We start from the raw sequence: 14,194 nt of genomic DNA on the forward strand, positions 1-14,194 counted from the left end.
CACTCTAGGGTATATATAGTAGTGCCTTTCCCGGGCTTGGGGTCTTTTCCGCTTTTGCTGTTACAAGAAGTAAATCCTCGTCTGTAGTGATACCCGATTACTGCCTCCGTGTCCTTTTTCGCGGGCGAAGGGGACACAAAAGAGGTGCGCGCAACAGCTAAGGACTGAACCTAGGATCTGACACATCCTAGGTCATCATTCCACTACACAGTCTAGCCCTAGGCTACTTTTTTATGAGACAAGGCCTCACTAACTTACCCACACCATTGTTTAAAGTTGCAATCCCCCTGCCTCAGCCTCTCAAGTAAGTTGGGTTATAGTTATTACAAGTATATAAGTATCTAACTGTATAAGTTATAAATAAGTAAAACAAAAGCCACATGAGTGATTTTATGCCTGAGAGTGTTTCTCACCTATAATATGAAGTAGTTGGCAATTGTTGAAAATGTGCTGTTAAAGCTTCCAGGAATGAATTACTGAAAATGGCCAAAGTGACCCCACCCCTTACCCCATGGTTCTGACTTAATGGAGGTTTTGGGAAACTCAAAGATGGGGGGGCATTTTATAATTACAGGCTTTCTTGTGGTGCGAGGTCATTCTGTCACACGAAAGTCACAGCTGGGCCCAAAGTCATGCCTAGTGTTAGTTTTCCCGTCATCTCTAGGGGACTTCCATGGTGGACTGGAAAGTGTACTGTGGTACTCCCAAGAGTTCTGAGGAGCAAAAAACTGACCGTGACTAGTAACAGAGAAAAAGGCAAAACTAGCAAAATATGAAGTGACATAATTAAACCAAAGCAAGAGTAAGCTTAGACTGTGAAATCAAGAAATTGAACATTGGGTAGCTAAGAAATTCCGTGACCATGATGCCTTTCTCCACAACTTAAAAGCAATCGACACTCATCAGCAGTCTGGGTCAGTTGGTGGCATTCCTTATTTTCTCCTTGAATGAAAAGTCAAGTGTGCAATGTTCTCCTTCCCAACTTGTTTCAGCCTGGAAACATCAGGACAACTGCAAGTGGCAACCCTATAAAGACTCTTCTAAGATAGTTGAAGCTACTGGAGTCACTGGTCTAGTAACTATGCTAATATTCTATTTTATAAAACCACAGCTAAATACTGAATTGCTTCCAGGTGTTCAACATAAGGTTTCTGGGTGGTAATCTCATGACTAAGTTAGATGCTAAGGAGGAAGGAAGAGATTCAGAAGGATGAGTGTCAACCTAGCAGATGAGAAGGCTTCACCATTCCCACCATCTGAAGGCAAATAAGCCATTGGAAGTCAGGCTGTAGGTACAGAGTCAATTTCAAAAGACTGCATTGTCTCTAAACAACTCAGAGTTCAGTAAGAAAGACAGAAGAAAAGTATGACTTCACCAGCAAGCCTGTGTGTCTGACAGCCACAGCGTTCTTACCCTGTATGTTGTACAGGCGGACTTTGTGAGTAACATGTTCAAGGAAGCAGGTCACGTCTGAGTAGATCTTTCCACGTGTCACTCTGACAATGGGTGGTCTTAGGGAACCATACGGCTGAAGAGGAAAAAACAGTTTTAGCAAAAACATGTTGGTTTCTCAACTTTCCCAAGAAGTGTTTAGGAATATTGTGCGAAATGACAAATTCTAAATTCAACATTCATAACGACATGAAAACCTTCTAACTTATCAGAATACACAGGATATAAACATTAAACATATAGTAAGATTTTTTTCTTACATAAAATTATAAGGCATGTTTTGCAAATGCTTACAATTTGATTGGCCTTAGATAATCTACAAATATTATCCTCACTTACAAACATTCTTCTATTGTCCATATAGCCATTTATTAGAAATGAAATCATCTTAAGTAGTGATGTTTCCCGGGCCAGCACTTGTGACTCTGTTCCCCTGATGCCAATATGATGGGTACATACTGGGGCTAAGCAAACTGGATACAAGGCTCACACATGGTGACTCACAGTGAGGCTCACTGAGATCAGAACCGTTCTACCCTCTGGCAGGGAAGAGCTGGCTGAACAGAGAGCAAACTTATGAACCTGGAAATCATTGGTTTAGATTTTATTATTTAGCATCAAGAAAATTAGTGAATAAAGGGCACAACTTATGTGATGTGAGACTAAACTTAAAGCATCTATGTTAAGTATTATTTATTTCAGCTCAATGGGAACATGAAGAGAGGCTTCCGATGGAGTACTCTTGATCAGTAAGAGACTCTCAGAATTGTGTGGTTTGACTGCAAGCATACCTCTTTGTCCATAGAAAAACACACTAAAGCTAATGAAATGTGTACCATTTACAAAGTTTTTTTTTTTTTTTTTTTTTGCAAAATTATCATCCATCTAAAAGCTAGGTAGAGGGGAAGGGAACCAGGGACAGAGGTTTCTGGGTACCTACTCTCTTCTGAGATAATCAGCTATCTCTTTTCCTAATGTTACAATACTTTTACGTTATCCTGTATAATATTTTCTTACTCTTTTCATCAGTATTACAGATATTTAATTTAATTACTATTTTTCCCACACATAATATCCCTTAGGAGGCTGAGGCAAGTGGATCGTGAGTTTGAAGCCAGCCTGGGCCTCAAAAATATTGAAGCCAAGTCTTAATTTAAAAAAAAAGAAGGAAAGAAAGTAAAAAATTAAACCTAACAAACAAAGATGGTGAACCAATAATTATACATTCTATTAAAAAAAAAAAGCTACCCGTTTTGGATAGATCCTGTAAACTATTACCTGCAATTTTTCACTGGCTTGAGCATAAACAAACAGACCACCTCAGGGTGGCCTATGTAATCCCTAAAAATCTAATCATTTTAGTGTGCAGCTTCTTCAAATTGTATAAGAAAAACAACTTGCTCAGAAGAAAGATTAGTCACTGAGCCACAAAGCATCAAGGAGAGTTATGCATCTTGGGGTAGGGGAAACAGGAAGGCATAAAGGCAATGGGGTGAGCGTGGGGAGGCACTGTTATAAGCAATTATTTTTACAGAGCTAATTCCCCAAGCTTCGGGCAGAGCTCTGAGACACCGGAGGCAAGAAAATCAGAAGACAAACAACCCCTTAGAACCTGGCTTCATACACTGATCCAAAACTCCTCCTCTTGGCTTCCGTGGGGACACTCAGGACTATGAAGAGAAGCTACAAAGATGCCGATCCCGAGCCACTGCAGTGAGGAAGTGGGAGGAAGTAGGGGACTCTGAAACACAGGAGTGATGCCTCCAAAGCACGTGACATCAGACTGAGTTAAAAATGAAAACCAAAACATGTAAAGGTAGTAAGATAAAAACTCAAAACTGGGGGATGCGCAAATGTGGAAACGCTCAAAGAAGAGGAAATCTCGTCTGAATGCGGGCAGTGGTGTTCACAGGGCCTCAGAGCACCGTCAATTTTACTGCTTTCTCACATTCACTACATTTTCAAAATGCGCAAGACTGTGTGTATGTATTGCTTTTATAGTCAAGAGTAAAAAAGACTGTTTATTAAATCCCTAACGAAGATAGAGAGGTGGTCCAGTGAAGTCTTCCCCACAGGGCTGAGCACTTTGGGTCTCTACACACACAGTGCTGTACATCCCTGTGAGCCACGTCTAGATTAGCTTTCTTCCTGGAGAACGCACATCCCTTGTGTCTTCCTAAGTGAAATCCAGCTCTGACACATCTAACTTTCCAGTACAAACTGCCAACCTTTAATAAGGATAAATATAATTCCACAGCTGAGAGCTGATCCCTGTCCACGGATAAACTAGGGAGACATTCTCATCTCTGTCGCCAGCCCGTCCCAGTGGACATGCACAGCAGCACCTGTCTGTCTGTGTGGCAGCACTCACCTGGCCCTGCCCGTCAGGCAGGAAGAGGTAGGCACCACTCTTGTCCCTCTTGTTGGTGGTTCCGTACCATAGGAATTGCACCTTCAGTTCGTGCTGTTTACTGTCTTCTTTCCTTCTCACTTTCTGAGGATTACAAAAGCAAGATAAACACACAGCGACTTATTACCAGAGTGCCACCTGATGGAGTCTAAAATGAAAGCCAAGATATGTAAGAGGCAATAAGGCGAAACTAAAAGGGGGGCTGTGGATAGGCTCAAAAAAAAAAAGGACAATAAAATCTAAAATCCACCTGGATAGGTGAAAATGCTCAAGGAAGGCTAGTGGGATGGCCCAGGAGTTAAGCCCAGCTGCTGCTTTTGCAGAGGACCTGGGTTTGCTCCCAGGGCCCAAGTGGCAGCTCACTACCATTGACAACCCCAGTTCTTGGGAATCGGATGCCTTTTTAACTACCTCGGACACCAGGCATCCAGGGGCACACACGCATGAAAGGAAAACACACATCCGCATAAAAATGTTTAAATGCTCATGTAACTTGAAAGGCTACAGCAGAAGGACTGCTTAATTTTAAGGGTAGCCTGGGCTTAATAATGAGTTCAAGGCAAGCCTGAGCTACATAGACTCATCCTGTCTCAGAAAAGAAAAAGAGGGACCAGAGTGAGACTAAAGATGCGGAAGGAAGCCCCTCACATGACAAATATTTGGTTAGCATCAAAATGTCATAGTTGGCCTCAGATTTGAAAGCCTTCAACTTGGAACAAAGCACTGCCCTATACTTTAGCAAGGAATAAAGAACTTAGACTTGTGCTTCTCAAATGTTCTGTAGGAGACATATTTTAGGTGCCAATATGCATGGGCCAGTATCTTTTTAGAACATAGTAAAAGTGATCTAAAAATAGGAATTAAAATTTTTAAAACTCACTTTGCATTATACCTGGCAGATCACTATTCTGTTAAACTGCTTCCACAGCTTAGATAAACACTTTCAACCGAGCAACAGGAGGCCACACAGAGTAGGCAGCTGCTCATCAGTCCTGCCTCCCAGGGTTAGGCTGCAGCCCTAAGAGGGCTTTCCCCCTCTGCATTGTCATGGACACAGAGTGAACACAGTGCGATCTATGGTTGTCACAACTAATCAGAACATACCTCCAACAGCCCAGATCGGTCAAACCAAAGTGTGAGGAAGGAATTCTCTATGGTTATGGCATCTCCCGAATCTACCACGTTCTTCATGTGGAATATTCCATTTTCTGCTAGTCCGTCATTATTATATAGGACATAATCAGCCAAGTGTGAGCTTGAACTTTCTGATTCCAAGATCTTGTACACTTTCAGTCCCAGTGGTGGTACATGAGCTAGAAAGGCAGCCTTTCAAGACAGGAGAAGGGGTTACAGAGACGAGTTATATATGAAAGGCAAAACATATATATTTGTGGTACACACATTAATCAGGTTCTTAGAAAGAGGACATACTGTTACTTTATAAATGCTTCAGTAATTTAGTGAGGTTGTCTACACTTCTGTCCAGCCTGGAATCGATATCACCTCAGGTTAAAAGGCTTCAAAGGTGTTCATGTTTGTATTCTTCCTATGAAACTATATGACCATCCTTCAAATGTCCTACAATGTTCTCAACAGATGTTTGGAGGGAGAAACTCTTCAAGCAGGGCAGGACTTCATGTAAATCATGTTTTCTTCCTAATTATCAGAAATCCTTTTGTAAAATTATACTTCAGTATGTTAGAAGGATAAACACAGCTGTATAGATAGGACAAAAATTAGTTCGGTCAGCACCAGCCATCAATGCTATCCTGGAGTTACCAGACACTGACCACGGCCTGAAGGAAGCAGTGTGAGCTGCCTTCCAAGAGCTGCTTCATTTTCAAGATAGGCTGATGCATGTGAAATCTGACCTGAACTTGGATTCGATTTCCCATTTTTATCTGCAGGATGATGGTTATCTGAGATGCACCAGCAGTTTTTAAAAACGTTGCTACTTTATTATTACTGTGTTTCTGTAACTCTTTAAATCACCTCAGAACTCCAAATGCTTAACATTTCTAGTGATATGGGGTTCGTTTAAAACTGCTTAACTAAGACACACAGACACACACACACACACACACACACACACACACACACAGAGAGAGAGAGAGAGAGAGAGAGAGAGAGAGAGAGAGAGAGAGAGAGAGAGAGACTGACTGACTTTATTGGTTGAATCCAATATTCCATAATTAAATCTCCAGAAAAAAAATTAATGATCTTAGAAAAGTCTCTCTCCCAGGATGTATTAAGTCACTATCATTATAAAAAATGTCAACTAACCAACGTTAATATTAAGAACAGTACTATTTATCTCAGTTCTATGTCTTTAATTATCACTGAGCTAGACATGAAAATTCCAAAATTTATTAGTTTATTATTTTAGAATCTAGTTAAAATATGCATACTTAAAAAGATATCCACACACCACTAATAAAAAGTTACCTTCTAAAAATATTAATATTTTTCTTTGTGTCACTTAGTCATGCATTACATTCTCTGGTCTTAGACTTCACCCCAACACGATAGCTCAATGGCCGTGTCATGCATTATAATGCAGGTACAAGCTATAAATCCTGTTTTCTCTTTTCTTCCATCCTTTGTACAGGGGATTATAGATGTCTATGGCCATCACATACCTCATAGGCTGCTTGAGAAATCGTTCTCACATTGTTCCAGACTGCACTGACTTGAACCTCTACAGGTTTTCCTGAATCAGACAGCACTTTCACTGTGGCAGAGTTCACACGGATGGACACCACCGAGAGCCGTTCTTGTTCAAAGGGATTGTAGACCACGAGGTATCTGCAAAGGCAACTATGTCAATACTGCAATCTCAAAACACTACCGTTGCTCTAATACTCTTCTTAAGGCTTCAGTTCCCAGCATAGACAATACACAGGGAAGTGAAGCATGGTGGCTTGCCCCTTCAATCACAGTGATTAGGGTGCAGAGGCAGGTAGATCTCTGAGTCTGAGGTCAGCCTGGTCTACAGAGGAAGCTTCAGGACAGCCAGGGCTACAGTGAGAAACTATGCCTTGAAAAACAAATTTCACCAACAAAGTAACAGCAAAACCCCAAAATAAACAAACAAACAAACACCCGGGAAGAATGAAAAGGGCCATCCCGAGAGAACCCCCAAAGAAACAGATAGCACACCATACATGTAGCAAGAGAAGCATGTTCTGAGACTATGAGTCTACTGATGCTTCACTTTACATGCATGTTCCACATGTTCCACATGTTCCAGATGACATCTAAGTACTGCGTTAGTCATGTAAAGAACCAGTACTCTAACACTCTGCTCCCTGGTGCCTTGTGTTGACAAAACAAAACAACATAGTTTGTCTTTGCAGTTTAGGCATAATAAACTTCCAATAAAATATGACACTCATTTTGAATCGGTAAAAGACAGTAACTTGTATAATTATATATGTAAATCTCACAGTGCACACACATATTTTAAATAGAAAGGGCCCTGGTTGTTATGCTCAAAAAACTTAGTTCTGGGATAAATCAAGTCTACTCAAAGTAAATTTATTTATATAAGAAGGGCCAGATTTTTATGATCAATATACTACTGAGAAAAAAGTTTTGGTGGGGACTCAACCAAACAAAGGAAAAGTAAAACCATAAAAGTAGTTTCTGTTAATATCTGCAAGAACATACAATTCTTAATATAAACAAAACTTGAATCTTGTCAGGATCTTTGACATTGCATACAACCACATGTAGCACACTACGTTTCAATTTTACAGCGTGGTTTCAAGCATAACTGTTCGTACATGGTATCTAATGCCTTCCTCCTTTTCCAGTGGCCCTTCCCTCAATCTCACGCATTTAAATCCTCCATGAAGCACTCACATCCTTTCTTTCCTTCCTATCCTAAGTCCTCCTAATGCTGCTGCACAGTGTAGCAGAGACGCTGCACACCAGTCTGACAGGACCTCGGCAAATCCACGAGTCACGATCCTGCATTACAGTTCATTTACATTGTATTATCTCCAAATAAAGCAGTGTTTCCAAAAGGACGGAGGTTCCTGCTGTTCACTGATTCACCAGTGAGTGTTTTTATGATTTAAAATGTTTTATTTTCCTAGAAAATGTGTTAACTGCAGAAACATCAACAGAATAGTCAGATAGTGACCACCTCCCCATCTCCAGAATGGTAGTGGGCTTGCTTCTATTTGTTTAGCTACATCTGAAAGTCGTAATACATGTGTTTCCTACACAGCTTCATTTTCATAATACTACAAGCCACTCATTAAGAAATGAAGTACCTTACAGAGCAAAACAAAGGACAGAGAAAGAAAAAAATGAAATAAAGATGATAAAGCACAAAATCTATAAACCATTTCAAGTATAAATTGCTTAGCAGAAGACACATTATGACTTAAATATTATTTTAAAATACAGCAGATGATATAATCAATTCTAAGAATGCCTCCAGCCCTGAAGGGCTTACAGGTCTATGCAACAGGACACAAGGGCCTCACTTGCAGCCACGCATTCGCTGACTCATTGGTATTCCATGCACATGGACAAGAGCAGATGGAAAAGCCACCAGCCACAAACGTATTTACAAAAAACACTAAACACGCTAGCGCTCACAAAGCCCCATCTTAGCCTCAGAAGCAATTTTTAAGGACCATCCGTGTTGTGCCTGGGGAGGGGTGTGAACAGACTTATCAGACAAACTTTACAACTAATTTGCACCCTCTCGAGGCTCACTGCCGTGGGGTTTGTTTTATCCTGGCTCTCCTCTGATTGTAAGCACACTAGGGAAATCACAGTGCCAGGATTTTGTGTCATCAGAGGGACTATGTTAGACTCTAATGTACACTGTGGGGAAGAGCTGACTGTCACATACTCCAGAGCACCTAAATGAACAATTTACTACTAACATCTACAATTCTAGAGGGGTCCAAAGCTAGAATCTGAAGAAGTGTACAGGCCTGGGGCAGACCCAGTAACCGGGAGGACACGGAGCTAACACCCAACCAAGCACATTCCTTTCTATAGAAAACTTGAAAACTGACTCACACTTAATTACAGTTTTAAGCATGTATTTGGTTTTGTACCATATGGAATCACATTGTACAGTAAAGCTGTGAACTAAGTTTTGTTTTGTTTCACTTAAGTAGATAATTAGTATTTGACCAGAATGTTTCTACTGTATTGAATGATTATGTAATTATTGTGCCAAGAATCTATTAAAGAAACTAAATATGTAGAATATTAATGAGTAAAATGAAAGAATAAGAAAATAATCTCAAACACAATCAGAGATTCACAGCACGCTGCTCAAGGACGCCACAATACAAATTTACCTGACATACATACAAACTCCTATTTTACATATTAAGTGAAATACAGACAAAGCATAATCATGAATTATATTTTCTTTGAGATAAGTAGACCCTCAATATTAACTAAATTCTATGGCTATAAACATGTTTGGTGGTCAAGTAACCACCAAAGTGGTAGCACCAAACTCTCAGAATGAGTTCTTTAAAAAAAAATTATATCTCAGAGAATTTTGTACAATTTGTTTCTGTTGTTGAAGACACCACATAACTGAGTCATGGGAAAAAAATCAAAGTAGTACTGACATGGAAGTTTCCTCCCTCCTGGACAGCTTTCATAGTACTGCAAGGGGGCTGTACAGGCTATCAGGGGAGAAAAGTTACCACCTCTCTCACCTTGGACTGAACCCTGGCAGCTACAATGATAACCAGCAAGGTGTGCAGACTGTGCACTAGTGGCTTGGACATCATAGGAGTAGAGTAAGCAGGAGCACATTTACCCCGTTGTGTGTGAATGACTTGAGCAGGTTTCGATATCATGTCATATGGTCACCTGCATATTTATCTCTACACTAACAAGAGTATTATTGATACTCTGGAACTGGGAAGGGTTTGTTTCTCTTTTATGTAATTCCTAACTGAATAGGGATCTTGTTTTATTAATAACATCTTCTCTCCAATTGTGTTCACATTAGCATTAGGTCCTTGGACACTATCTGTCACCAAGTCATGTCTGGCCTCCCAGGGCTTCGAGACTTGGTGTCATGGGCAATCATTTCAACTCTTTACCAGAACAGCTTATCTCAGGAAGAAAAGGCACTCATTTGTTACCTATCAATCAAATTACAAAACAGGAGAATAATGGATTTCAGCAAGGAGGAAAATAATGGTCACGTTAATCTGGGGACTAGTAGAGGGGCCAGAATTTCACTGCCCAAAGGGGTCTGTCCTGGAAATCCCACTGAGAAATGGGGGTCTTCAATGCTCCTTCACCCTCTGAGTGGGATAACATCATGTCAGCGACACCTGCAGCAATCATTGTTTCCTCCCCATGGCACAAGCAATCAAGGCCTGCTAAGTACTGTGTGTGCAGTACTCCTTATGTGTAGTACAGTCCTAAGGATGGGCTGGAGGCCTGGCCAGCCCAGCACTCCACCCTTCTCTTAAGGAGGGCTCTGACAGGTAGGCATGTCACAAGGCCTACCCAGCTAAAAGCACCATAAGCTCAGAGCTGTTTCTTAACCAAACTGCTCGCAGCCAAGTATGTGTGGGTCATTTTGGCAGCTGGGCTTTTCTGTGGAGATCCCATATTGGCAAATTCATGTGAAGAATGTTCTATAGAGCTGCTGTAAGCAAGCTCACGGAGACTCATTGTCAGGAAACATGGGATGGACAGGGAGTGATTTACATTTCAAGTCTATTACAGCTGTAAAAGAAAACTTAAAAACAGAAAAGGTAGAAAAAACCTCCTTACAAGATGTACTTATCGTACTGCATGCAGTGAAGCAGAGCAGTACTGGAGGAGACAGCTATGTATTTTTATGACTGTGTAAGGAAGATTAAAGTAAAAAAAATATTTTCCAAATCCTCTGTACATGCAAATTAAGAATATTTTAGCAAATACCAAATGGAGTAGACTGTACAGAAGTTGACAAAATTTTACTGAGAGAAATAAAAGGGAAAACAAAAACAATGCAGAGCCCCTCCTAAATTAATTTGTGAATCTTATTCAATGTCAACATTAATGTACTGATTTCTGTTGGATTTTAAATATTAAAGTGGGACCTACAGAGTAAGAGTTAGAAAGCTAAATTAGAAAAAGAGACAACTCCTTCAGCCTCAATCCAGTACCCTGCAGGTTACATTGTCTAACATTCAGTACGAATTAGCAAGTGTCCCAAAAATCAAAGCCATGTGACTAAGCATTAAAAAAAAAAAATGACTACTACTACCTATGACCCAAATTGTAAGCTGGTAGCTTTAACATCTATGAGGCATCCAAGAAAACACATGAATTTAGGCACTTGAGAAGATAGAAAATTACACACAATAATCAGTACATTACAGAAAACAAACAAGATTCCAGAAGGACAAATGTGCAGACTGAGCACAGCAGACAACTCTGGCCCCAGGGTGAGCGGTGTCCAGAGGGCGACACTGAGCACCAAGTGGGGGTTCACACAGAACAGGAAGGTACATGGAAATGAGTGAGGGGCACAGGAAATCACTGAGGAGAACAAGCAGAATGCAAAGAAAGGAAATCCACACATTACAGAATAGAATTACCTATGTGCCCCCAGTACACATGACAGGCCACGCTGTCCTCTGTACCACCACAGGGTACACATGATAAGCCATATAGTCCTCTCAAACCTCAAAATCCTTCAGAGCAGCCAGGGAGATCAAGACAATAGTGTCAAATAAAACATGCAAAATTAAACCCATCAGCAACATATTCGAGACAAAGGGGTAATATTTAAACTGTTTAAAAATAACAATAACCTGCCAACTTTGTCATCAGTATTCAGACAAAGAAATTCTCTAGAAAATGAAAGGATGATTAGACAGAAATTGAGACTTTTGGTTGCCATCAAACTTGTACTAAATGAAATGCAAATCCCTCAAGCAGAGGAAAATAATCTTGGGGAACCATGGAATTGTAGACAATTAAAAGGAAAAGTGGAGCATAAAGGGAGACTAGCATCTAGGAAACGACAAGCGGAAATCTGCTGTACAAAAGCTGTAACTTGAGCTGGACTACACTAAATCCTCCATGCTTCTGCATGATAAGCACTAACATCACAGTAAAATCGGTAGTCATGAGTTGGGATGAAAAATGCAATTAGAGTCAATGTAATTAAATCCAAGCTATTGGAGTGGGGAGATTACCTCAGACTTCAACTGGGCCAATACACCCCCACAAGGCTCCTTACGGGAGTGTGGGCAATAGAAGCAGCTGCATGGAAGCCATGAGGAGGAGACAGACACAGGAAGGCTGTGAGGAGGAGACAGGGACAGGAAGGCTGTGAGGAGGAGACAGGGACAGGAAGGCTGTGAGGAGGAGACAGGGACAGGAAGGCTGTGAGGAGGAGACAGACACAGGAAGGCTGTGAGGAGGAGACAGACACAGGAAGGCTGTGAGGAGGAGACAGACACAGGAAGGCTGTGAGGAGGAGACAGACACAGGAAGGCTGTGAGGAGGAGACAGACACAGGAAGGCTGTGAGGAGGAGACAGACACAGGAAGGCTGTGAGGAGGAGACAGACACAGGAAGGCTGTGAGGAGGAGACAGACACAGGAAGACTGTGAGGAAGGGACAGACACAGGAAGGCTGTGAGTAGGAGACAGACACAGGAAGGCTGTGAGGAGGAGACAGACACAGGAAGGCTGTGAGGAGGAGACAGACACAGGAAGACTGTGAGGAAGGCTGTGAGGAGACAGACAAGGAGACAACTGGAGACTGAAATTGCTCCAAGGAACTACTTCTAAATAGCATATAGTAGTACCTCGCGGCTTCTTCTGGATCGACCTGCGATTGCTGATTCGTGTGAATTGAACTGCTGATATCCTGACAACACATATTGGATTTGCTCCAAAGAACTATTTCTAAACAAGTCCACATCCCTCATATCCTAGTCATCTTTCTTTTCCACTAACTCTGGTGGGTATTGGGTTAGAAAAGAGGTTAAAGCACTTAAGAACCTTTATTAAACATAGGCTTTGAAAATTTTAAGCCTATGAGTTCTTAAGAAAAAAATTTAAATACTAGAAAATGTCATACTATTAAGTACAGAAGAATATTTTAGACTATAAATAAGAAATGAAGCATGAAACTACAAAAAAAATCTTAAAAAGCAAATTGATAATTGATCCTTGTAGATTGATCCTTGTAAATGATATTGACCATTTCTATGGTCAACAGGAATAATGCCGTGTGCTGATTAGTTACCTGTAACAAATTACCAACAAACTCAGTCTCTCCTCCCTCTACTTCTTCCCTGAGCCCTGAAGAATCCAACCCTCTCCTTTTCCATCTACTAGAAGCCACATATAACCATGAATTCTGGTTCCCCCCCTCACGTTTCCAACCACTCTGCTTCTGTTGTCATGTGAGGTTTTTCTCTTTTGAATATTTCTCTTATAAGAATCTGTATTTAATGTACTGTTTCCATCTTAAGTAGACAGCAATGTCACGCTAAGCTCCTGACTTTAATCCACACATGCAGTGCCACCACCAGGGAATTCAAGACAGGAACTCAAGGCAGGAGCCAATGCTGAGAGCATGGAGGGTGCTGTTTATTGGTTGTTCCTTGTGGCTTGCTCAGCCTGCTTTCTTATAGCATCCAAGACCACCAGCCCTAGGGTGGCACTGCCCACAAAGAGCTGCATTTTTCCATACCAATAATCAGTCAAGAAAATGCACCAGAGACCGTGTGCATAGGTAAATCGAGTTAGGAAACTCTCAATTGAGGCTCCCTTTCCCCAACTGACTCTAGCCTTTGTCAAGTAGATACAAATCTAGCCACACAGGACCGTTGTCTCACATGAAGTCTCCCCTGGAATCCTGATTTCTATTTCTCCACTGGAATACTGTATCATACATTGTAGCTTAACTTAAGTCCCTCAAGTCACGCTGCATGGATGTCCCTCAGGCATTTCCTGACTGTCACAGGGTTTAAGTTTATGAAGTCTAAACCTGGATTGTTAACCTGGACCTTCAAACCTTCCCAGAACCTAGGCTTCAGTGCTCAGATTTGACTAGTGACAGCATGTTACCTACACTATACTGAGTACAGACCAGGTGTTGCTACAGACCCTTGTTTTTGCCACTCCATTTGCCAAGAAATCCAAAAGTGCCCTATGATTGATCTCTATTTGTATTATCATCTTATAATAAATTTGTCGATGTGGTAGTGACTAGAATAAAAGACACTATTTTAAAATTATTTTCTGAAATTTATAATTTGCTTAATTATAAATATTAGTTATGAGAAAGTTATAAAGTATCTTAGAGTGGATCACAAT

The 14,194-nt window shown here is 40.9% G+C and overlaps 1 protein-coding gene across 1 annotated transcript in view; it reads right to left on the reverse strand.

Moving 5' to 3' along the window:
- The window catches only part of Man2a1 (mannosidase alpha class 2A member 1), a 160,481-nt gene that overhangs the window by 39,728 nt on the left and 106,559 nt on the right, over positions 1-14,194 (reverse strand). Inside the window, exons 13-16 of the mRNA XM_034521634.2 lie at positions 6,503-6,668; positions 4,968-5,189; positions 3,825-3,947; positions 1,415-1,529 (exon numbers count right to left, since the gene is read on the reverse strand). Coding sequence (XP_034377525.1) covers positions 1,415-1,529; positions 3,825-3,947; positions 4,968-5,189; positions 6,503-6,668 — 626 coding nt within the window. The remainder of the gene's footprint in view (positions 1-1,414; positions 1,530-3,824; positions 3,948-4,967; positions 5,190-6,502; positions 6,669-14,194) is intronic.

This window comes from Arvicanthis niloticus, chromosome 17 (assembly GCF_011762505.2).
Source record: "Arvicanthis niloticus isolate mArvNil1 chromosome 17, mArvNil1.pat.X, whole genome shotgun sequence".
NCBI classification, from domain to species: domain Eukaryota; kingdom Metazoa; phylum Chordata; class Mammalia; order Rodentia; family Muridae; genus Arvicanthis; species Arvicanthis niloticus.